General features: G+C 40.4%; 1 protein-coding gene across 1 annotated transcript; it reads left to right on the top strand.

Annotated features, from left to right (window-relative positions):
• The first annotated feature begins 1,202 nt into the window (after positions 1-1,202).
• Positions 1,203-25,314, top strand: PROZ (protein Z, vitamin K dependent plasma glycoprotein). Its single transcript, XM_077482853.1, has 8 exons — positions 1,203-1,360; positions 12,312-12,475; positions 14,435-14,459; positions 19,420-19,533; positions 20,640-20,777; positions 22,577-22,665; positions 22,772-22,889; positions 24,417-25,314. Exons 1-8 carry the CDS (start codon positions 1,291-1,293, stop codon positions 24,932-24,934), a joined length of 1,236 nt encoding a protein of 411 aa, XP_077338979.1. The 5' UTR covers positions 1,203-1,290; the 3' UTR covers positions 24,935-25,314.
• The last annotated feature ends 258 nt before the right edge of the window (positions 25,315-25,572 follow it).

The following is a 25,572-nucleotide window of genomic DNA, read 5'->3' as shown; positions in this document are numbered from 1 at the left end:
AACCCCCTGATCACCCAGCGGGTGATTTCAATTAGGTTTTAGGGTCAGGGTCTGCGTTGCTCCAGGCAGCGCTAGGTTAGTTCCAGTACCGCTAACACCCACGCGCAAAGCATACACCTCCCGTAGTGGTATAGTATCTGAACAGATCAATATCTGATCTTATCAGATCTATACTAGCGCCCCCAGCAGTTTAGGGTTCCAAAAAAATGCATTGTTAGCGGGATCAGCCCAGATACCTGCTAGCACCTGCGTTTTGCCCCTCCGCCCAGCCCACCCAAGTGCAGTATCGATCGATCACTGTCACTTACAAAACACTAAACACATAACTGCAGCGTTCGCAGAGTCAGGCCTGATCCTTACGATCGCTAACAGGTTTTTTTGGTAGCGTTTTATATTTAAATCCTGAAGGCAGTGCTTGGTTTTCGGGGTCCCGTACGTGGCTAGGCTCCCAAAAAGTCCCCCACGGAACATGCCTTTTTGTCATTATTCAATCACTTGGGGAAAAAAAAATATTCAATGGGCTCAACATGCCCCTCAGCAATTTCCTTGGGGTGTCTACTTTCCAAAATGGGGTCATTTAGGGGGGGTTTTGTGTTATTTTGGCATTTTATGGCTTTCGAAACTGTGATAGGTAGTGAGGAGTGAAATCAAAAATTTGCACCCTTAGACATCCTGAAGGCAGTGATTGGTTTTCGGGGTGCCGTACACGGCTAGACTCCCAAAAAGTCCCACATATGTGGTATCCCCGTACTCAGGAGAAGCAGCAGAATATATTTTTGGGTGCAATTCCACATATAACTATGGCATGTGTGAGCAATATATCATTTAGTGACAACTTTTTGTAAACTTTTTTTTTTTTTGTGTGTCATTATTCAATCACTTGAGACAAAAAAATATATATTCCGACAGAAACAGTTCGATGCAGACCACACACAGTCGGAATATCCGACAAAACGGTCCGATAGGAAACATTCCGTCGGAATCTCCGACCGTGTGTACAAGGGCTTAGAAGACATTTATAATTGAGATGCATTGGATTATGCAGGATAATGTTTTTTGCTTTTTTTTATCTTATACTGGATATTTAATTGGAAGGTAAGGGTTTTCTTTCATTTTTCCTCAATCATTTTGGTGCATTGCTATTTGACAACTTCACAAAAGCTCTGTCCATTACATGAAAGAGGCCTTTGCCCTCAAAGTTTATGTTCATAGGACTCTGAACTTTAAGAGAAGTGTTTATTTACCAACTCTTAGGACAGAATTCGTTTTTCAATTTTCCAACTGACCAAAATGGCTAATTTGATGCAGACAGCAGGAATATTCTTCCTACTATTTCTCATTCCCCAGGCAGAGCAAAGAGGTAAGATTTGATATTATGATTTATTCATCTTGTATTTAAAATAAGATTTGGTAAAACCAACAAAATCATAATGATTCAATTGCAAAGTGTACATGCATGAGGCTTTAACTGCAAGCAAGCAGATAATAAAAAGTATGTACTTTTTATTTATAGTACACTAGAAAGTGAGGATTCTATTGTGATCATTTGCATAAAATATACTTTTTGTAATGTCATAATATAATATGTCATAATAATCTATTTTGGGTGAAGATAAATGAAGATAAATAGCATAATAATGTAGCAGTATAGAGAGATGCTTTGAAGGTATTAGGTCCTGAGTTCATTTCAGGAACCCATCTGCATGAAGTTAAAGCCTCTCTTGTCTGCAGAGTTTTCTTTTCTATCAGATTTTGAGTTTTAAGTTGATTCTGATCAAACTTGGTCTTCAAAAGGGTGTGAATGTTCAAGATTTGTACACTGTTTGCACGAAAAAAGCTACTGCATATACTTTATAAAGCATCTAATGATATATATCTATCTATCTTATAATGAGCTCACAGGCTTCAAAGCTGATTTTTACTGTATAGGGATTGAAAGATATTGTTATTAGATAGATTTCTAGATTGTCGGCTCTAACAAGCAGGGCCCTCTGATTCATCCTGTATTGTATTGTAACAGTACTGCCTGCCCTCATGTTGTAAAGCTCTGTGAAAACTGTTGGCACTATATAAATCCTGTATAATAAATAATAATAGATAGATTTATACATAGATAGATAGATAGATAGATAGATAGATAGATAGATAGATAGATAGATACGGTGATGTGCATGATGGAAAAATTTGTTTTGGCTTCATTCATTAAAGCGTTTGTTAATTTAAAAAATATATATAGATAGATGCTGGTCCCTTAAAGCATATTACACAGCATAGTGCTTGTCCTGTATAATCGACCCCCGTGTAAACTGTAAAAAAAAATCCCTGAATCTGCCTCTTCCTGTATGCCCTCTCTAAACAGACCACGTTAACCAAGGCTGCTCCGCCCTGATCACCGTGATCAAAGTGTATTCCTCCGTCATACGTCATACACTGTCCCCTCTGCTCTCCTCTCTCCCCCCTAACCCCTCCTTCCTGCCTGTCATCTCCCTCTCTGTCTGTCTCCCTGCCCCTGCCGCCCCCCCCCGCCACTATTATTTTAAAAATAAAAAAACTTAAATTTGTCACTGCCAGACCCTCTATAAGAGGCTGGCATAGCACACCGTGTAAGTTGTTTTTAAAAACTAGTGTTCTAAATACCAAATTTCAGCTGTCTTCAGGTCGGTCACATGACTCACGGCCCTCTTACAGCTCCAATGGATGTCTTCTGCAGAGGAGACGAGGATCCACATGATCTCCCCAGATGACGTCAGAGGGAGATCACAGCCCTTCCCTCAGAAGACATCCATTGGAGCTGTAAGCGGGCCACGAGTCATGTGACTGGCCTGAAGACAGCTGAAATTTGGTATTTAGAACACTCATTTTTAAAAACAACTTACACAGTGTGCTATACCAGCCTCTAATAGAGGGGCTGGCATAGTATTATATGAGTGCCATAACAAACACTTCAAGTAAATAATTTATTTTCGTCATAATCGTTTTCGGGAATTCATTACGTGTATATGGATTCAACTCATATATATATATATATATATATATATATATATATATATATATATATATATATATATATATATATATAGTGTTCTGAATCAATTATTGCTTTAGGCAGTCCTGTTATTCTTTTGTTATTTTGGAAGATTGGAATTTGGAAAATGGAATTAGCTGATTGGATGATATTGATTAGTGTTGTGTGCATCCAAAAGTAATGAATGGAACTAAATTAATTACAGATTCATTCATTATATTATTATTCGGAGAGTCAAATGGATCCGCCTCCATCCAACCCAAACACAATAAGTAGGAATCATCTTATTCGACTTTTTCTACCTTATTGTATTTATTGCAATATATTTCCATTTCATATGTAGTGCATTTTTTATAATAATAAAAAATGTTAATGAAAAAAGAATCAGCTGATTATCCAAGAGTCAAAGACTACTCTGTAGCTCTCATCCACATAAAACAAATGAATTTGAATTAACAAGTATTCATTTGTTATGTTATTAGGTTGTATTAATTTCCTTATTCCCAACTGACTTTGTTTGAGGGCTGCGCACATACACATTAAAGAAAAATACAGAATAGAATACTATTAGAACAGCCATCATTCATTTTGCCTTTACGTTATTTCGGAGGCTTCAGACATTAACAAAATGTTCAAATTATCAACATCATGTCATCTGAATAAAACAAATCAATACAGATAAATTTGTTTTCATTATAATTTATTTCACATTGGTTGAAATTCCTTACAATTGTGATTTGGATACATCCAAACAGAGCTGGTGCAGGAATTTTTCATACCCTAGGTGAAACCTCATTTTGCTGCCCCCATTGGCTCCACCCCTGACTTCACCCCCTTTTCCCCTGCCCATGTATACGGTGAAGGTGGTGGGGGGGATGTTTGCAGTGCCTCTCCATGATTTTTTTCTGCTGTGGTCTGCAGGCCCACACCTGCACCTCTGGACCTGGCCTGAAGACAAATAGTGGCGGCACCGACTCGCTTCCTCACGCCAGCCATGGTCCGCAGGTATATGGACAGGCTAGGATAGTATACAGACAGGCTAGGACGATATACAAGTAGGCTAGGACGGTATACAGGCAGGCTATGGTGGTACACCGGCAGGCTAGGACGGTATCCAGGCAGGCTAGGACGGTATACAGGCAGGCTAGGACGGTATACAGGCAGGCTAGGATGGCATACAGGAAGGCTAGGACGGTATACAGACAGGCTAGGATGGTATACAGGCAGGCTAGGACGGTATATAGACTGACTAGGATGGTATACAAACTGACTAGGATGGTATACAGACAGGCTAGAACCTAGCCTAGGGGGGAGAGAGAGAGGAAGGTGAGAAGGAGGAAGAGAGGGGGAGGGGGAAGAAGGTGCATAGCACAAAGGGATGGGAACAGAGGGAGGGGTTATTCTGGGGGTCTCACTTACCAATTATGCTCTCCCATTCAGGCTGGTCTCCCCCAGGGCTATGCCAGCTATTGTTTGAAAAGGGCTGCCCTGGCTGCCCACAGAACTCCTTTTAAAGCACAGTACAATGCATGGCATGCATGTGGCTGGAGTGTGGGTGGGGTTGGGTGGCACAAAAGTGAGGCGGATTATCGGATTGGACAAGCAGCTGAGTGATGGAGGGGTTAGGAAGACAGTGGAGACAGAACACAGCCTGACTCCTGCACAAGCTGGCTTTCCCTGCTCTCACTGTGTCACTGTGACAGGATGCCAGAGGCTGTGGAGTGCCAGAGCTAGAGGGGAATAGACAATCTTGATCTCCATACTGTACGGTCATGGTGCCTGGGGGAGAAGATGCTCCTCCCGCAGCTGGCAACACAGACTCCACCCCCTACTTTGTTGCCCCTTGTTTATCTTCATCCCCGCCCGACTCATAATCTGGTTTGTCACCCCCTAACCCACAATAGAGCTCCAATCTGCTTGATGCGGCGGGGTGTGTGATAGCAGCCAGCGGTGCAGGGTCACTGTGTTGGCAAAGGATTTTACCGCCCCCTCCATCCTGGCACCCTAGGCGGTTGCCTGTCCTGCCTAATGGTGACGCCGGGCCCTACATCTGAATCATGCAAGTTTTGTCTGCATTTCGAATTGTAACAAAATGGATCACACAGATCTAGATCTATATTTTACCTTCAGGTTTCATTCATCAGCCCTATTATTGTTCTCTATCCAACTATAAATCTCTGTCCCCATGCTATTGAGTGGAATTGAAGGTGTTATAAAATATATTTAACCACGCCAAAAGGTTTTACCCACTTTATGACTTGTCTGTTCAGCACTGTGCTATTTTAACTGGAAATTGCACGGTCATGCAACACTGTATGAAATGTATATCTTTCTTTTTTCACACAAATGGAGCTTTCTTTTAGTGATATTAAATACCCACTGATTTTTTATTTTTTTATGCTATATAATTATATATACATTTTGCAAACAAATAATCTCTCTTCATAAATGTAGGCCAAAATGTAGTCTGCTACATTTTGTTGATAAAAATAACCCCAATCAGTGTACTGTATATTAGTCTAAAGTATACAAACTATGGTATATATTTTTGAAAACTGATTAATCCTGATGTACTGACTGCTTATCTTATTTATTGAAGCCCTAAAATGCCAAGTACAAATACTCTCCAAATAACTCCTTTTTGGGAAGTAAACAATTCAAGGTATTTTGTAAGAGGCATGGTGAGTTTTTTAAACTTGTTATTTTTTGTCACAATTTTTGGGTAAATGAAGAAATAAAAAATAAAAAAAAAATGTGTTTTACATACTGTCACCAGTGCAGTACAGCGTCATCATCTGACTGATGTGGTAGTGATCAGGGATACTGACAGGTGACAGTATGTAAATAAATAAATAAATCATAATTTGTTTTATTCCATTTTTGTTTTTTGTTGTTTTTTTAACACTCTCATCGGTGTAGTTTAGTGACACTGTACTGCTGGAGGGGAAGTAGGGTGATCAGGGTTTTTTTTTTACACTGTAATTGTTTAACGTAATGATCACTGTAACGGCAATTGTTTGGTTTGAACTCACAAGAAAGTAAAATTAATTATTGCGCTCAGCCCAAGGAAAATGGTGGACTGCTGCAACTCAAGTATCCTAAACACTGGGGCCCATAAACTAAACTAAAATTACAATAAAAAGTCAAAATATCTTTATTAAAAAAGGAATTGCACTTACATTAAGGCAGTTTAAAACGGTGGCAATGGTGAAACAAATCGATTTGGATCTCCAATCCCAAAGGACACAATTTGTGGGGAAACACATCGGTCGGAGTCTGTGTGTGAGGCCATCACTTGCCAGGGGAATCGGGTAAAACCGCTAGCGGTTTGTTTTACCATTGCTGTCATTATAAACTACCTTAATGTAAGGGCAATTCCTTTTTTAATAAAATATGATTTTACTGTATTGCACTTCTCTCTATTTGAAACATACATATTATTTTGTGGAGAGTGACTTTCTGACCCCAAAGTGCTGTTTCATGTAGTTCATTGAAGAAGGTATACTATCTGAAGTCTGTTGTCAGTGCTAATCTTGGAGATGGAGTTTGTGCGCTTTTGATCTCTGTAATTCGAGATCATTTCTATTTGGTAAGAGGCTCCTCTTTTTCTCTAATGCTGCATGCACACGACCAGACTTTCCCGCAGGAAAGGTCCCACAGTCTTCCCGACCAAGTTTCAACAGAGTTCCGATGGAGTTCTGGCAAACGGACTTGCCCACACACGAACGGACCACAGTCCATTCGTTTTGAACGTGATGACGTACGACGAGACTAGAAAAGGAAGTTCAATAGCCAGTAGCCAATAGTTGCCCTTGCATCGTATTTGGTCCATCGGACCAGCATACAGACAAACGGTTTTCCCAATAGTAATTGAGTCCGTCGGACAGATTTGAAACATGTTCTATTTCTAAGTACATCTGAATGTTTTAAGAAAAAAGTCCACACACGATCGTAATATCTGACGGAATGATTCCGTCTGACATTTTCTGCCGGAAAGTCCGGTCGTGTGTATGCGGCATAAGGAGCACCTTTGAACACTGGAGCACTGCTAAGTGGAATTCCTTAAGCACTGAGCACCTTTCCCACCATTGACTGCATATAGACTTTTTACTTCATTAGATGCTTTTTGTGGTGGATTTCATTATTTCACTAAGAATTATTGCACATCTTTTACATTTGGACTTTTTTCACATTTGCTTATTTGCAGAATTAGAAATATTGTTGATTTTCAGTCATGACTCTCTGCTTACTATTATGATGCTGTGATTGACCCACAGCTATCACATGGTATAGGTTGCTGTAATTGGCCCAGGTGACATGTGATCCATCACAGATCACACACAATGATGTCATGACTGGATTCCATAGCGGCCCAATACCGAGCACCACAATCCACTATGTCTGGTGGATACAGCAGTTGCAGATTGCGCCGTTGTGTGACCCAGGAGGCACATAGACTGCATGATCACGCAACATATGGGTACGTTTCTGTGCCTGGGTGAGCTGCCCGCCAGCAGCGAATGTACTGTTGGCATTCAGCAAATGGTTAATAATGTATATAAATAATAATAATTTAGAAGTACAATGTAATCATACAAATTGGAAAATTCTAATTAACTGATATGTGTAAAAATAAATAAAAAAATGTAACAGGGCTCGGGCAAGAAATACAGGCAATAAAGAAAAATGACAAAGTTAAAATGCTCTTCTTCACATAAAGGAAAACGCTCAAAGGTTCTCAAACCCAATCCAGTTTTAGGATAGACATGCAACTCATTTTGAAGCTCACGTATGCCTCATTTACACTGAACGGTTCAGTTCGGGTTTGTTCGGTACAGAACTCTATTATGAGTGTTTCCATTATGAAAGCAGCCCATACAACCGAACCATACCGCACCATTCATGGTCCTGCGTCAGATGTGGGGCCATAGAAAATGGTTGGGTACGGTTAGGGTGGAGCTACTGGCATCACACAATACATTCCACTGATTGTTGGACAGAAAAAAGTCAATGCTCAAGTCAAAGGCATTTTTTCTAAACCCTGTATGGCCCCTGGTGGTCCGACTTGCAGTGGAAATGCTCACCTGAATAGGCAGGACCATTCTAACCCTTCCAAACTGTACTGACCCGAACCGTTCCGCTCAGTGGAAACAAGGCATTATAGTTGCTAGTGGAAATTAGAGACTTGCATCAGTAAGATAACTTCAGGTACTTGCACATTTGTGGAGCTTGCGGGTATTAAAGTACATGTAAGTAATATTTTTGGGAGACAATAGCCACATATATTGGACAGTAAGTAAGCAGCTTAGGCTGCAATATAAGAGGGCAAGATGAGGCAAGTTTTATCTTGAATTAAACATTATTTGAGAGAAAATAGCCGCCAATATTGTACAGTGATTAGACAATATGTAAGTGTAAGGAAATGTAGAAAACGGTTACCTCATCCCCTAGAAAAGCCCCTCTGCCCCTGTCCCCTATGTAATGACCCCCGTTTTATCACTGAGAACTGTACCGGGGGCTGCTCTATGGGAATAAATGGGACTGATGTTACACACAAAATCACTGAACCTCTAGAAGTGATGGATATAGAAGATAAATTATTGACCACTAGAGTCCAGCTCGAGCAGAACTAGAGGGGCGCACTTTACAGTAAGTAACTTGATTAGGCAACAATATAGTAGGGAGAGACAAGATGGAATTAGAGTGTATTATTTGAGAGACAATAGCCACAAATATTATACAGTGAATGTACGGTGCAGCTCCAGATCTATCTGGAGCTGCAAAAAACAAAGATACATTATAACCACCCTCAGGTCTGGTGGTCTGAGCCAAGCTCCTGGCACCCTCCCTCCTCTTCTAAATCCACTCCTTTCCTTTGCCAAAAAATGAATAGACCCCCTCAAATCCAAAGGGGTCTAATTTTTTTTAAACGATAACCCTCTGTGCCTTTTGTCTGTCTCTAATTTTAGGCCTGTCCTTTTGTCTTGAAAATGTATTGTCAGTGGGCAATTTGTCCAAGTCCTGAGGTGCAAAGTCTAAAGAGCAGCCTGGTATTCACTAGCATACTTTGCAAGGAGCAATGGACTTTCCTACAAAATGGTTCCCAGGATGCAGCCCATGTATTCACACAGAATGGCATCTTTTCCTGGTGCTTAAAGTTAAAATTAAAAACATATAAATCAGCACAAGGGACATAACTTAAGGTTAGTATGGTGTGTCCCTCGTGCAGAATCTTCTATAAGGAGAAGTCTTCCTCTATCCTACACCCCCCCCACAAGCCCTTCACTAATGAAGGTAATGAAGGGGTCGTGCATGGCGCTGCAGCATTACACTTTTACAGCTGTGATGTAATTCATGATGTGCTGGTGATGTATGCAGAGAAGGGAAAAGGGGCACATTATAGCACAAAGTAATGTAGGTAAAGGGCACACTTCAGAGAAACGGGGGTGCAAAAAGGCATGGAAAGCCAAGAAACCAGCTGGAATCTATCAATAATTAGAAAGCAATCCTTCCCCTTGTTAGTGGAAATTAATATCAGCTGGTTCAGTCTCAACTGATGGCTTATAAAAAGGAGTCTTATTACCAAGGTGTCACACAAGAAACATTTCATGATGGGTAAAAGCAAAGAGCTCAAGACCTTTACAACCTTTTTGTTGTAAAACATACTGATGGTATTGGTTACAGAAGGATTTCTAAACTTCTGAATGTTTCAGTGAGCACTGTTGGGGCCATAATCTGCAAGTGAAAAGAACAGAATTTCAACATAAAGCAGGCACGACCAGGTGCTCCTCACAAAATTTCTGACAGAGGAGTGAAAAGAATTATCAGAAAAGTTGTCTAAAAGCCAAGGACCACTTGTAGAGAGTTTCAGAAAGATCTGGAATAGGCAGGTATAATTGTTTCAAAGAAAACAATAAGTAATGCACTTAACCGCCATGGCCTGTATGCACACTCACCACGCAAGACTTTATTGTTGAAGAAAAAGCATATTGAAGCTTGTTTCAAGTTTGCTGGACAACATTTAGACAAGGCTGTAAAAAACTGGGAGAATATAGTCTAATCAGATGACACCACAATTGAACTCTTTGGATGCCATAATACGCACCAGGTTTGGAGGTCAAATGGCACTGAACATCACCCCAAAAACACCTCCATACCAACAGTGAAATTTGGAGGTGGGAACATAATGGTGTGTGGCTGTTTTTCAGCATACAGTACTGGCAAACTTCATATCCTTGAAGGAAAACTGAATGGAAAAATGTACCAAGACATTCTTGATGAAAATCTTCTGCCATATCCCAGGATGATGAAGAGGAAATGAGGGTTGACATTTTAGCAAGACAATGATCCTAAACACAAAGCCAACAAAACTCTCCATTGGTTTCAAAGAAAGTAAATAAAGCTGCTAGAATGGACCAGCCAATCACCTGACTTTAATCCAATTGAAATGGAAAGAACTAAAGATCAGGGTTCATAGAAGAGACCCATGGAACCTTCAAGATTTGAAGACTATTTGTGAGGAAGAATGAGCCAAAATCACAACTGAGCAATGTATGTGACTAGTTTCTCCATATAGGATGCATCATGAAGCTGCCATTACCAACAAAGGATTTTGTACGAAGTATTAAAGATATTTCAGTTAGCGTGTTCAATACTTTTTCCCTGTGTCATTCCATTTTATTACACATAACTTAATTTCTGAACTTATTTGTTTTGGTTTCTTTGTATGTATAGATTGCATGGGTTGTTACCGACATGTGGTGAAAATTCCATGTCAATAGCACCTTTAGACATAGATTTACCTAGAAAAACGTTGATGTGTTCAAATTCTTATTTTACCCACTGTATATATAGAAAATGGGCTTATATGGAGGCAGCTCACTCCTCATTAAAGATACAGTCACACACCAGACAGATTAGCTTAAAGTAAAGCATGCTTGTTATACTCAATGTGGAACCTGAGTTGTTAATCCTCTGCATTGTGTAAAAATGTCTCCTCTGATTATCTCCTTCTTCCGCTGTCTCCAATATATCCTGATATTTACAGAGCCAGGTGACAAGCTGCACATCGTCAGTTTGGTGTGTATTGCTAGAGTTTTTTTTCTTTTTCTTGGAAGAGTGCATGTGATCAGCACAGGGCCAATCAGCACTGTCCAGACAGAGGGTCAGGGGTCCTGTATTCTTATAGGACAATCATAGGAGAATGAAAACTCCTCTTACAAGCTTTAACCAGATACTCATAGAAGTCACAAGACTGCTCTAACTGTTGATAAGAAAAGGTATTTAGCAGTTTATATTTACTAAAATAATTGTATTTCCTTGTTCTATGTACTGTGGGAGACCAGATATAAGGAATTCAGGGTTTAGAGCTCTTTCTCGCCGAGCTGCCCCAGCGATAAAGCGGCGCTATTTTTAGCTCCAATTTACCATTGTTTTTTCGGCGCTATTAACCCTTTTTTGCCCACTAGTGGCCAAAAGGGGTTAAATCCACCCGCAAAACGCCGCTGGAACGGCCTTTTGCCAGCAGTATCGCAGCGCTGCCCCATTGATTTCAATGGGGAACAGCGGTGGAGGAGCGGTGAGTTCACTGCTCCAAAGAAGCTGCTGGAAGGACTTTTTCTGACGCCCTGCCAGCACACCGGGGCTTTCACAGTGGACTGAATGGAGCCACTTTTTTCAGGCGCTATACAGGCTCTATTTTTAGCACTGTAGCGCCTGAAAAACGCTGGCAGTGTGAAAGGGGTCTCAGTAACACTTTAAGGCAGCTAAAGCCAGAGTCCAATAAAGCAACATTGGCAGCTGCTCGGATAAGTTTGTAACTAGCACTTGTGACATGCTCTTGCAGGAATATTTATATTGTTGTGTAGGGAGAATACCTTGGTACTGTGCGAATAACTAGCTTACTGATTCATTCATCTATTTTTAGCATCATTACAAAAACGTATCTTCAAAAATATCTGTACACTTCAAACTTTGTGATCACTGAGATAGATTAAGTACCTGCACTAAATAAATAATCACATTACCTCTTCCATTGGCATTCCTGTGTTTAGAACAATAGTATACAATTATAAAATGCAATTCTAAACAATTTTGCTGGTCTACCTGTACAGAATATTATATGTCTGCATGGCATTTACTGTTTTCTTGTGTACAAAAAAAAGGATGAAGAGTAGAAAGTTGCATGAATAGAAAGCTCATATGGTTTATTGATAAAATCTACACAATATTATTACATAATACAATTATCTTTGCAATACCTAAGGCTATTTATATGCTTTTCTAGTTTTTCTATCAGCAGAAAATGCAAACAAAATAATACAGAGGCACAAGAGAGCAAACTTTATCATTATAGAGGAACTGCTCAAAGGAAATTTGGAGAGGGAATGCTATGAAGAACTATGCACATATGAAGAAGCAAGGGAATCTTACGAAAACAAAGAGAACACAGTAAGTTCCCATGGATTTTTTAAAATATGCAAAATATAACTTTGGATTGGTTTTAATTAAATGTCCTTTGTTATATTGTGTGAATCTTTTTTTTACAAAAATCCACACAGTACAGAAAATGATCAGTGAAGTGTCATAAACAGTGTTGTATAACAAATCATTTAACAAACGTTTCCCTAATGCCGCGTACACATGATCGGAGCTTTTTCCAACGGAATTCTGACGGAATTTGGCTCAAGCTGTCTTGCCTACACATGGTCACATCAAATTCGGATCGTTTATAACGCAGTGACGTACAACACGTATGACGTGACTAGAAAAAGGACATTGAATAGCCAGTAGCCAATAGCTTCTGTCTCGTAGTTGAATCTGAGCATACGTGATTTTTGGCGTGTCGGAATTACATACACGTGGTCAGAATTACCAATAGAAAGTCTTTCCGTCTGGAAAATTGAGAACATGCTATAAATTTTTGGCTGGCGGAAATACACACGGTCGCATTTTCCAATGAAAAGCTCTCATCGATCTTTTTCTGGCCGGAATTCCGATCGTGTGTACGCGGCATAAGTTTATTTTAACCGACACCTATAACCATCTAGCAATCCACATTGCACCAAAGTATCCAGGAGTGTGGATGCTACACAAAGGTAAATGTTTTCAACAGGATGTTATTGTTAGGTGAGAAGCACACTATAAATTCCATAGCTTTTTTTTTAACAAGGACAACATCTGTTTTCTTATAGGGCAGTACCTAGTTAACTGCACGTAACCACTGACGGACTAAGGGAAGGGAGGGCTGTAACCACTTAAGGACAAAAGGCTTTCATGTAAAAAATAGGGTTTCCCTCAGTGGTGTTCTAGTATAACATGGCCATTGCTCTTGATCTTAAAGACCCAATAGGCAAATCACAGGGGTAAATGGAACAGGAGTTGAAATCACTGTGGATAATGGCTCCATAATATGTTTCCAATGGAAAACTAATGGTGGACAATGCCAAATGACATGGAAAAAGTCAGCTCCTGATTGGGCACACCTAGTGCAGTTAGAATTGGGGATGTGATGCGTGGCATGTAATCAAATCGGAGTAAAGTAGGCTTAGTGGAAAATATTAAGTTGTATTACCTTGTTATTGACTGCAGGGGACACTGTTAGATTGGATGAACAAGCTTCCTCCCAATCCTCATCCGTAAGATTTTGTATTAAAGATTGCCATTTGGTGCAAACCACTAGAGGTAGCTTATGGAGCTTAGCAGATGGCAGTATAATGAGGCATTTAGGCCTTTAGGGCCTTGGGACCTCAAAACAGAGGGTAATTTGAGAAGCAAAGGTTGTGGTGTCCAAACTGCGCCTGAAGAGAATGCGGGACCAGTAGATACTGTATCTATAAAATACAGTTTGAGGCAACTGATAAGCCATCTGCATATACACAAAGGAATAAAAACATCGCTACTATAAAACATCAGCTAAAGTTCCTAAGCCCGGATGCTGCCAAAAAGAGCATTCTTCAACCCAGGCTAGTTTTTCACTAGCCTTCAGGTTCCTGGTGCCGACAGCTTGCTGCTTCACAGCCGGCTGTCCACTGCGCATGCGTCGGACACACTGTGCTTTGTGAATGGTCCCTCAGTCTTTTGGGACTTGTCACATGTCAAAATTAGGTACCAACTCCCTCTGCAAAAATTGTGTGCCAAATTACGTAGAAGGGGTGGAGGATTTAAAGTGGAACTTCCTCTTTTGAGTGAAGCTCCGCTTTAATCGTAGAGAGAGAGCACATATGGACCTCTGAGACTGTAAGAAGTTGAGGAGGTGTTTTCACCTGCTGTGATAACTGTGATAATATGAATACTTTGTATAAGTTTAGCTTTTGTTATGAATTCATTTATAGTTGATTCTCCACAGATTGTGTTTTATTCAATCAGTGCAGAATGTTAATATTTATATTTTTATTATGTCTTTATCAGGATAAATTTTGGAAAGGATATTATGGTAAGTACGGTTGCTTTCATTGGAAAATGTACACATGCATACACAAAAACACAGATCATTCCTACAATAACTAAATGCCCCTAAAATAAAGTGATAGTTCTTCCCAAACAGGCCACACTAATGTTTGGACAATTCTTCAAAAGTAAGGAGAACCTTTTATGATGCACTGCCAACAAAATCATTTTTTTTTAAATAATGTCTATCAGTCTTGATCCGTGTTACTCTGTCTTTGACCATGACAGTGCCAATCAGCCATGTTTGTTTCACTGTATATTAAGGGATAATGTACCCTGTGTAATAAAATTGTGCATTTATATGAATTCTTAGAATCCTAATGGCTTTGGAATTTACACAACTCTAAAAATACCTGATTTCTGGACTTCCATGGACTAAACGTATTACCAATTACTGTACCAAAGTAAACAAATGAAAAAAAAAAAATCTCTGAAGCTTTACGTTCTTAGGAGACCCATTTTATTTATACAAGCATGGTCAATTTAAAGAATAACTGACATATGCATGCCTGCCAAAAAAAAGTACAACATTTTCAATGTGTGACAATCAAATACAAAAACGCCTGCGAGAACCCTGACACACTTAAACCTTCATCTGTGTGTCTTGATATATTGCTATTAATCCTTGGACATCTGGCATACTTGGACAAAGTCCAGAAAGTTCAAAGCTATACCCTGTCTGACCCTGGTTGAGGAAAAACCACCGCTTCAGGACAACTCACCGCACTTCTACTGCAGCAGTCGATTGCGCCAAATCACGTGCATGTACGTGACTTGGCATTTCCGAGCAGGGACTGTGCAATTGGCTGAGCGAAGGACAGAAGAGAGCCCTGTACAGGGCTCTCTACAGACAGTAGCAATGTTCTATTTTTTCCTCATTGCAAAGCGTAGTGCTTAGTAAAAACAGCACACAGTAAACATTGTTAGGCACACATTTATTGCCTTGATTGCCCTAGATGTTAACCCCTTCCCAACCAGTATCATTAGTACAGTGACAGTGTATATTATTAGCACTGATCACTGTATTAGTGTCACTGGTGATGTGATGTCAGTGGCAGTTAGTCGTCGCCCCCCCCCCAGCATCAGTTAGTGCCAGATTGTCAGCGGCACTATCACAGTCCCAATTTAGGTCGCTGAACACCGCCATTATTAGTATAAAAATAAATAAATCAAAATTCCAATATATATACTATATTTTGTAGACTTTATAACTTTCACGCAAACCAAAGACATATAGCAGAATGCATTTTTGCCAAAATTTTGAAAGAAATTTGATTTTCTTCTATTTTTTTTATTGGATATATTTTATTTCAGATTGTAAAAAATATTGTTTTTTTTTTAGTTTTTTTGTATTTTTGGTCTATATCGCAAACAAAATCCTGCTGGTGATCAAATACTACTAAAGGAAAGCTCTATTTGTAAAAAAAAAATATATATATATATATATAAATTTAATTTGGGTACAGTGTTGCATGACCACGCAAATACCAGTTAAAATAGTGCTCAGCAGCAAAAAATGGCCTGGTCATGAAGGGGGTAAAATCCTGAATGGGGTTGTAACAGAAGCACATCCCACATCAGCTATTGGACTTGGGTGTGGCCTGTCTGAATCCTTTTTCTTATCTAGAGGCACCCGGCAGGGCTGCCCTATCTCTCCAGCCTTATTTGTCATTGCCATTGAGTCGGTGATAGAGGCCCTTCGTACTTCTCAGCATATCAGGGGACTATGTGTTAATTGGCTGAAGGAGAGGGTGACTGTATGCGGGCGACCTGTTGTTATATCTAAATGATGCTGACCCATCCCTGGAGGGGGCCTTCCAAGTCCTAAATTTGTTCTTCTCGGTCACGGCCTTAAGGTTAATTGGGCCAAATCTATTTTTTTTCCCATAGACCCTGCAGCTCGATCTCCCAAACTTCCGATACAATCGTTTGAAAACTTTAGATATCTTGACTTGAAATATACAGACAAGCCTCAGATTACCTGTCCTTAAATCTAACCCCAGTAATACAAGAAGTCAGGTTAAAACTAAAGGCATGGGAGTCCCTTCCCTTATCCCTATTAGGATGCATTAACCTGGTTAAAATGAAGGTCTTGCCAAAATTCACCTATTTGTTTTGTCATTCCCCATACTGGATACCCAAATCCTTCTTCACAAAACTGAATCAACTATTTTCCTCCTTTCTTTGGGGCCCTTAAACCCGAAATATAGGTGGCCCACACTCCTGTGTCCTGCAGCTTAAGGCCTGGACCTTTCTGATTTACACAATTTCTTTTTTTGGCCACCCAGCTTGCTAAGGTGGCTTGGAGGCTAAACCCTGATGTTACTAATCCATCTGTAAAGGTTTAGTTTAAAATTCCTTTTATTCCGTGGTCCTCGTACCCCTCACCCATTAACGCCTTCTATGCTTACACTATTCGAGCCTGGGGTCTTAAATGTGAGAGCTACCCTAAACAAGCAGTTTCCCTTAACGCCCCCATGTGGCGTAATCCCAACTTGCACAAATTCTACAAACTACTGGAGCCTTATTCCTGAACCAAATTTACTATTAAAACACTCCCCACAGATTATGGTCAACAAATCCCTGGCTCCCTTACCCTAACTATCCTCCAAGTTTAATATTCCAGAGACCTATTTCTATAGTTAAATCCAACTCTCCCATGCCTTTAGTGACCAATTCGCGCACTCCGGCCCCAGGTTGTACAATCAGCACTGGAGGACATGTTGAGATCTGAATGTGGGACAAAACCTACCTCTTGGTTATATTCTCACATGGTGCTATTATCCCTACCTAACCTGGATGTCCTCAGGGCCAGGTGACAATGGGACATCCCAGATCTTGACAATGATGACTGGGATGATATATGGGACTTTCCCTTCCATTCATTGGTCTCTTTACGAGAACAATATTCCAATTCAAACTGGTCCATCAGGAATACTTTACCCCCCCCCCCCCTACAGGTTGTACAAAATTAGTGCTGGCGGTGTGGAGGAACTCCAGGGGACTTTGCCAATTTTGTCTGGGCCTGCCCGGTCATTGTCAGGTTCTGGGAGGAAGTATTAGCTCGCATTCACCTAGTCAGTGCCATATTTCTACAGCCATCTATGTCCATGTGTATATTAGGTCTTGTTGAACACTTGGTTCCCACCGTGTCGGGGTGCACCCTGGTCGGTTTGCTCCTGTTTTACGCCAGGAAGGCCATTGCGCTTGACTGGAAGAAGCCCTCCCTTCCGTCGCTCCCTTTTTGGAAACAGCTGGTCAGTAACAGTTTGCCTCTTTATAAAGACATATTGTCACAGATCAGCTGCGGAGCTGATCTGTGTCTCACCTTTACTGCAGTGGGTCAGCTGGCATCTGTTGTCCACTGTCAGGTGTTCAGCTCTGTGCACTCTGCAGTTATGGGTGTCGACGCTCTTCACCTGTTGCCTAATATATGTTTCCTTCCTGCTACTTCCTGTCCAGCCCCTCATGTGCTTCTCTATTTAAATCCCTTCCTAACTAGCTACCATTGCTTGAGCAACGTTTGTTTCTGAAGCTCCCATGTGTAACCTGTTTTACCTGACTTCTCGTGAACTGATCTTCTGTGTAACGACCCCGCTTGTTCTGATTATGTTGTCTGTAGCCCGCCCTGACCTTGGCTCACTATCTGGCTTTCCTTGCATCATCCATCCATCCATCCTTGTCTACAGTGTCTTCTGGTACTTCCCTAGCGAGCAGGGTGAACCCGGCGGTCGTGACCTGGGGTCAGCACGCAGCTAAGTCCAAACCTTCGTGAGAGGGTCCCTGGCGGAACACCGGCTGACTCTTAGATTCCACGCCCTGGGGGATCCCGTGTCACCTGCTCACCTGTGGGTTCGCTGTAAGTAGTACCGTGACACACATATACTCACAGAGGCTGTCACAAAAAACATAAGATATGGTCCAAATGGCTAGCTGAGCCCTCTGCGGCTTCTGAAGTGCCTTCGATTTAATGTGTCTTTTTGACACCATTATCTAGTTAATAAGTTGGCTCAAACTTACTCCACTCAGACTTGCATCGATTTGATGTAGAAGTGGTTGCCCCTGTCACTACATGGCCTAGGGGAGCTAGGTCTTCAATTCCAGTGATGTGACCTTCCTACGGTCTTGCTCAGGGCTTTTTTTTCACAGAAAATAGGTACAGGAACTCAACCACAACCCCGCAAAAACCCCTCTCACCCCCCCCACACACACACCCGCCAAACCGCATCAAATTGTGGGTGTGCTCAAATTTCACTAACAGTGGGAGGGTCTTAAAGGGGCATGAAACGGGAGATCATCAAGTGTGTGTGTCGGTAACTGCACTGTACCCTGGGCACCTACATCTACCTTGCCCCCATCTTGCACTCAGTGAGAGCCATTGGGAGAAAAACTTTCACTTATAAACACACAAACCAGACTTCTGGGTTTACAAGCCATAGAGGTGGACAGGAAGCAGAGGGCCTGAGCCAGAGGTGGTGGAACTGAGTTCCACCAAGTTCCAGCTGGAAAAAGCCCTGGTCTTGCTGCATATAACTCTGCCATACACTGTGTAATGTACTCCCTTGCGAGAGTCACTCCAATATTCATGTTTATTGTGTGTATTTGTTACATGTTGATTATATTCAAATCAATAAAAAGACAAAAAAAATAATGAGTGAATACTGCAATAAGTGACATTCAAAATTCTATGAGGATCCCAGTTCTTATTAGCATAGATGGGGTCTACTCGATGTGCAATGGGATGCGATGGGGTCAAACTCACATGTTATCATCTCTGACAGGTCCATTCTCCCCAGTAATAGCAAGATACACAAATCCAAAAACATCTGACTTTCTGACTTTCGCAGACTAAAAATATTACCAATTACAAATGCCCAAATGCTGATTACCAAAGTAAATATAATATCTATGTTGTCCGCAGTTAACGTTTGTCTCTGTATTTACAGGTGGTAAACAGTGCTCTTCGAACCCATGTGTGAACAATGCTGTGTGCACAGACACTATTCGCAGTTACATTTGCACCTGTCCGGTAGGATATAAAGGAAGTAAATGCCAGATGGGTAAGACAAAACACCCCCATAAAAGAAAATCTATATTACTATGAACTGTAAAATATCATCTCTTTAGTTTATAAGCATTTCTTGTAACAAGCAGTAGCTATAACATTTGCATGCTGAGCTTTTTTCTTATTTTGTAAAGGAAAACATGACATTTGCCCTGGGACCCTAATAAAAGTGGCCTATTTGTATTAATCATGGATTGTGTTTTCAGAGGATCAGTTGAAACCTTGTAGCTTGGGCCATTGGCCGCTGATGCACAATTTTAAAATTTGACAAATTTGAACTAAATAGCCGGCCTCCAGGTTGGGCACCCATCAGAGTGGGAAGAAAGAAGTCTCCTCTCTTTCCTAGTGTTCCAATCATGTGATCACATAATACATCAAATGACCGAGACACTGGAAAAGGGGAGGATGATCCTTAACTCTCCAATGGGCACGTGATCTAAAAAAAAAGATTGGCTGTTTTCTTCCTATTTTATAAACGTGCATAGTATGAGCCTGTAGTGCTTACATATCTGGACACACATGCACAATTCACCAACATTTTTATATATATACGTATAATCAGAATATGGTTGAGCTGCATGAAGAAGTTAGCCTAAATCTATCTCACCTCCATTCCAGTATAAAAATCTTTTTACTTACCTGTAGACACAGTCATGGGATAATCCAGCCCCAAGTCTTCTCCTTTTCTGTTTACTTTCTTGGGGCCTTCTTTAGGTGTCCAAACCATTACCTGTCAGGTATGGACACTTCCTATTGAATAGGGTGCAGCAGGGTCCTCTCAGAAGAGAGAAGAGGATGATGCATCAAAGGGGGATGTATCGTGAATCAGTGGTCCCCCCACCCAGAGCAGGGGATGGGATACTTAGGTGAATATATCTGGCTTAACATGATAAGGATAAATACAAATAAAAAACTAATAGTGTTGGTTAGAGGTGTCTGGGAGGGATGTCAACAAAATAGTTTTTGCCCAGAATTGGGGCTTCAAATTAGTTGATCAGTCAAAACTGAGATACACATTGTAATAGAATGAAAGATTGGGTGTATATTGTATACAGATGTTCTGGTTTCTTAACAGTATATTTTATCCCTGACTCCCTGTAGCGGTAAATGAATGCCATCCTGATGCAGAAGATGGATGCCAGCATTTCTGTGAGCCTAGATATGGACTTGACTTTTACACCTGCTCCTGTGCAGATGGCTACAAGCTTGGTGAAGATGAAAAGTCCTGTCTCCCAACAGGCAAGTGACACCAAAAAAACACATAGGAAAAAAAATCAAAAAAACATAGGACTCAGCAATACCTATTCAAGGATACATTTTCTAAATATGAGAATTAAGGCATGGCTGACAGCTATATCGGAAATTTATTTTTGAACAAATTTCAAAGCAGAATTGCAGTTTAACCGATATAGAGCTTAACTGTTTTAAAGATTCTAAACCCAATCATTAGGTTTAATTAAAAGTGCAAACTTGGGGGAAAAAAAGACCTCTAGAGGGAAAAAGATATTATACTTTCCCCTGCCTTCTCTAGTGTACAGGATGACATTACCTTCCTACCAAAAAGATCCTGGGGAACGCAGAGTGCTCGCAAAAAGATGCTGCAGGACACTGCAGGGTTATCTTTTCAGTCATATTTGGTCTACCTAGGATTCAATAGGAACTTATCAAAAGGATAGTGATGTCACCCTTGCCTAGGCTCCCCAGGTGGAAGCTGACTCTTCTCAGTAATATTTGGGCTACTCAACCTTTTCCAGATCTCACCAAAAGGATAACATGACCCCTCACCTAGGTTCTTTATTATCTAACCTTTTCGCCCAGAGATATTTTTGTTTTTTATTCTTTTTATTTTAATGAGCAGGGGCGGACTGACCATTCGGGCACTCGGGCACTGCCCGAGGGCCCCATGCCACTAAGGGGCTGCCCCATCAGGGTTGCCAGCCTCATAAAACCAGGGACAGTATGTAAAAATCTGTGTTTTTTAAAAAATCCCAAGATTATAGCTGCCCCGCCTCTCCAGTACCTTTTCAGTATGTGTTTGTGTATACTGTGGGTGTATATTGTGTGTCTGTGCATGTATACTTTATGTGTGTGTGTGTGTGTGTGTATACTGTGTGGCCCCATAATCTATTGCCTGGGGGCCCCATAATCTTCTCCTATTGCCCGGGTCCCTATGAGTTGTCAGTCCACCCCTGCTAATGAGGCATTTCAGCAAGGGGGCTCACCAAATAAGCATAACTTGCTATTTATATGCAAAATCAGTTTTAGGTAAACATGCCAGTACCTTTGCTGCACTGAAATCTCCAATAAAAGAGCTGGATTTGAAGTCCAAACTCTCTTAAAATGCCATGTCTGATCACAAGGCCTGTGTTATTATATACCATGAAGTGTTATAATCACATGCAAAAGAAGTCAAGGAATGCATTTTTTGTATGCTTTTACATCCATGCCTCTTACTAAATACCTCAGACTGTTTACTTTCCAAGAAGGGGTAATTTGGGTTGTAATTGTATTGTCCTGTCATTTTAGGGTTTCAAGAAATGAGATAGACCATCAGTATATCAGGATTGATCGATTTTAAAATATATATATACAGTACCATAGTTTGTATAAGCTATGCCTTTTTTTTTTTAACCTTTTACTGAAGATTTATTTATTTTTAATCAAAGACATGTAGCAGAATACATTTTAATCTACATTTATGAAGCAATTTGATTTTATTGGATACATTTTGTAACAGAAAGTATAAAATAATGTTTTTTTTGTTTTTTTAATATTTTTGGCCTTTTTTTTCATTTATATAGCAAAAATAAAAAACCTAGTGGTGATCAAATAACACCAAAAGAAAGCACTATTTGTGTGAAAAAAAATTATATAAATTTTATTTGGGGACAGTGATGCATGACCACACAATTGCCAGTTAAAGTAGCACAGGGTTGAATAGTAAAAAATGGCCTGGTCATGAAGGGGGTAAAACCTTCCAGATATCAAGAGGTAATGCAATAATTGAAATAGATCTTGCATTCTTCTTCTACACACAGAACCCTATGCATGTGGACAGTTACAAAAAGATAACGCTACAACAGAATCAAGTTTGCGAGAAAACCAAAAGCCTACATTCCCCTGGCAGGTAAGCACTACTGGATGGTGATGTGTCCATCCAGGGAAATACTTATTCCTAATAAAGATAAAATATGTAATCGTAAAGTCCATCAAATACATCTTTTTGTTTCAAGGTTCTTCTCGTGAATGCAGAAGAGACACAACACTGTAGTGGAGTTATAATCAATAAGTCTCTAGTGCTAACAACGGCAAAATGCACAGATCATCTCAGACCTCCATTCGTGATTGTGGGTAAGAGCCAGCTCCATATAAAAATTTAACCAGGAACGACTGCTAAAAGCATGTAGGAAATCTCTGCATTTTTACCTCCCTTTTCCTGATTTTTTTTTTTTTATTGATTTTTCTTTTAGTGTTTAAAGGCTTCTTTAAAGTGTTTGCAAAGGTTCATTCTATGCATTAGGATAAAAAGCCTTGTGTGCAGTAGCCCCCCCTAATACTTACCTGAGTCTCATCTCTATCCAGCGATGTTGACGCGTCCTTTGGCCATCCAGGACTCTCCCTCTTGATTGAGACACAGCATTGGCACCATTGGCACCCGCAGCTCTCAAAGTCAGTTAGCTAATCAGTAGAGAGAGGGGGTGGTGCCAAACTGTAGCTCTGTGTCTGAATGGACACACAGAGATGCAGCTCGGCTCGGGTGCCCCCATAGCAAGCTACTTGCTGTGGGGGCACTCGACAGGAGGGAGGGGCCAGGAGTAGTGAAGAGGGACCCCTAAAAGAGGAGGATCTGGGCTGACCTGTGCAAATTCACTGTAACAGAGCAGGTAAATATAACACGTTTTTTTTTTTTAAACTAGACTTACACTACAATCTACAATACTTTAATTACAGTACTTCTTTGCAGGGCCCCTTTCTACTGACTCTGCAAAGTGATCTGTAGTGGATTGCTTTTTGTAGGGTGGTAGGGCAGCAGTTGCCAGATATTCAGGAGGAGATATAACTGGGAAGTGCAGACATACAATTTTTTCAAGCAGGACTAATGCAGCGATATATAATAATAAAAAGCATTAAATGTATTTGAAATGTAACTAATGTATGTACTTAAATATTTTTTCTGCATACACATGTGCTGACAGAGTACATGACGAAAGGAGAAGAAAGTAGAGTGAATAGTGGGATGACCCCCATCAGTGTGCTGCTGCTCTCTCACTGTCCAATCAGAAAGCTGGAGCTGTGTTTTGACCATATGTTCTTGATTAAGCTGTGTTATTACAGGAAAATAACAGACTTCTTTTCTATCCTAAAAAGCAAAAAGCCATGGTGTACAATTGCTCACTCTTTAAGGGATCATTCACAAAGATTCCCACACCCTTTATAAAACTATCCACACTCTGATCACTTTTCCGAGGCACATGACAGGTGATATATCACCTCCTTACCGCCTGTTTTAACCCCCTTAATTCTGCACCACCGCAGTGCACCGCACATGTTTGTGGGGTAGTTGCAGCATGGCTCTTGTCTCTTAAATAGGCCATGTATGGCTGGCGGTAGTGGCCATTAAACATGACAGGGAGTATAATATCTGTCGCAACCGCAAAGCAGTCACGGCATGTGTACATCCCCAGCTGTTACCTTTTAAACTAAAGGGGGAGCAGTTGGGGAGTGGTAAAAACATATCTTAACCACATCGTTTTAGTGAGAATGAGCCCAGAGGATATATTCGCACATACCATTTATCCTTTCTGCTGATATTTCACTTCCAACCTATATGCCATTTTAATAGTTGACCTACTGCTGATTGCTTGTAATATTTCACAGGAAATGGTGATCCTGCAAATAAGCAAAAGATTAAAGTGGAGGGCTATCGTGTCCATTCAAAATATTCTAAAGATACTGGAGACAACAACATAGCTTTAGTGAAGCTTCAAGACACTATCAAGCTCCACAAACATGCCTTACCCATTTGCATTCCTCAGAAGGACTTTGCTGAGAATGTCTTAATGCCACGTATACCAGGTACCGTGAGTGGTTGGAAGCTTTCCTCCAACAAGACTTTGGAAATACAACCTTTTCAATTCTCTGCAACAGAAACGAACAAAGAACATTGTGAGTTGGCTTTCAATGTAACACAGACAAATCGATTGTTCTGTGGGATATCAAACAGTAGTATGGATTCCGCTCTAGTCGATGGGAGCCATTTGACCATTGTACACAAGGGGGCCTGGTTCTTGGTAGGTATAATGGGAACAAATAATATAGAGTCCAGTAGCCCAAATGTATTTTTATTTACTAAAATCTCTAGATATATAATGTGGTTAATACAGAACAGTGAATAATTGTTTGCTGTACATTCATTTTGTAAATGATAATCACCTGTACATTATTACAGAACGTCCACGTTTCCAATTCTTTTATACACTTTATGCTCTGGTAATGTGTTTATTTAAGGTACATTTTGCTTACCGTATCATATCTTAACTTTTGCAATGCTCTGTATAACCTTCATACCAGGGAAGGCAATTCTTATGTTATGCATAACCAAATACTGTATATAAGACAAAATGTAAGCTCTGACGAGATTACTCATGTTGCATTAATAAGTCTGTTTCTTTAAAAATAGGTGTTAAAACTAAAAAGTTTGGACAGATGAAAAAGACACAAACTAATGCAACTCTGTAATTATCAATCTCTCATTAAATACATTTTATGAATGCAAGCCCTGTAAGTACCTGAATTTGATATCAGCTTCTTGCAGTCCCGGTACATCAGTAACCAGTTTGGAATTGGGAAAAGCAGCACAAGGAACCAATCAGTTGTGTTGCAGTGTTAACATGGGACATGCTGATGGGAGGAAGAGCTCGTCAGTCTCCCACTTCTCATTTCACTGTTTAGTCACAGACTAGAGGAGGGACAAGACCTGTAAAGCCCCGTACACACAGACTAAATATCGGCCGAAATCAGCAGCTATAGTGGA

The sequence above is a fragment of the Lithobates pipiens genome, unplaced genomic scaffold (genome assembly GCF_037356315.1).
Source record: "Lithobates pipiens isolate NorthernLeopardFrog02 unplaced genomic scaffold, aLitPip1_a1.2 Scaffold_16, whole genome shotgun sequence".
NCBI classification, from domain to species: Eukaryota; Metazoa; Chordata; class Amphibia; order Anura; family Ranidae; genus Lithobates; species Lithobates pipiens.
The sequence above is the reverse complement of the archived record's forward strand: the minus strand, read 5'-3'. Positions and strand labels throughout refer to the sequence as shown.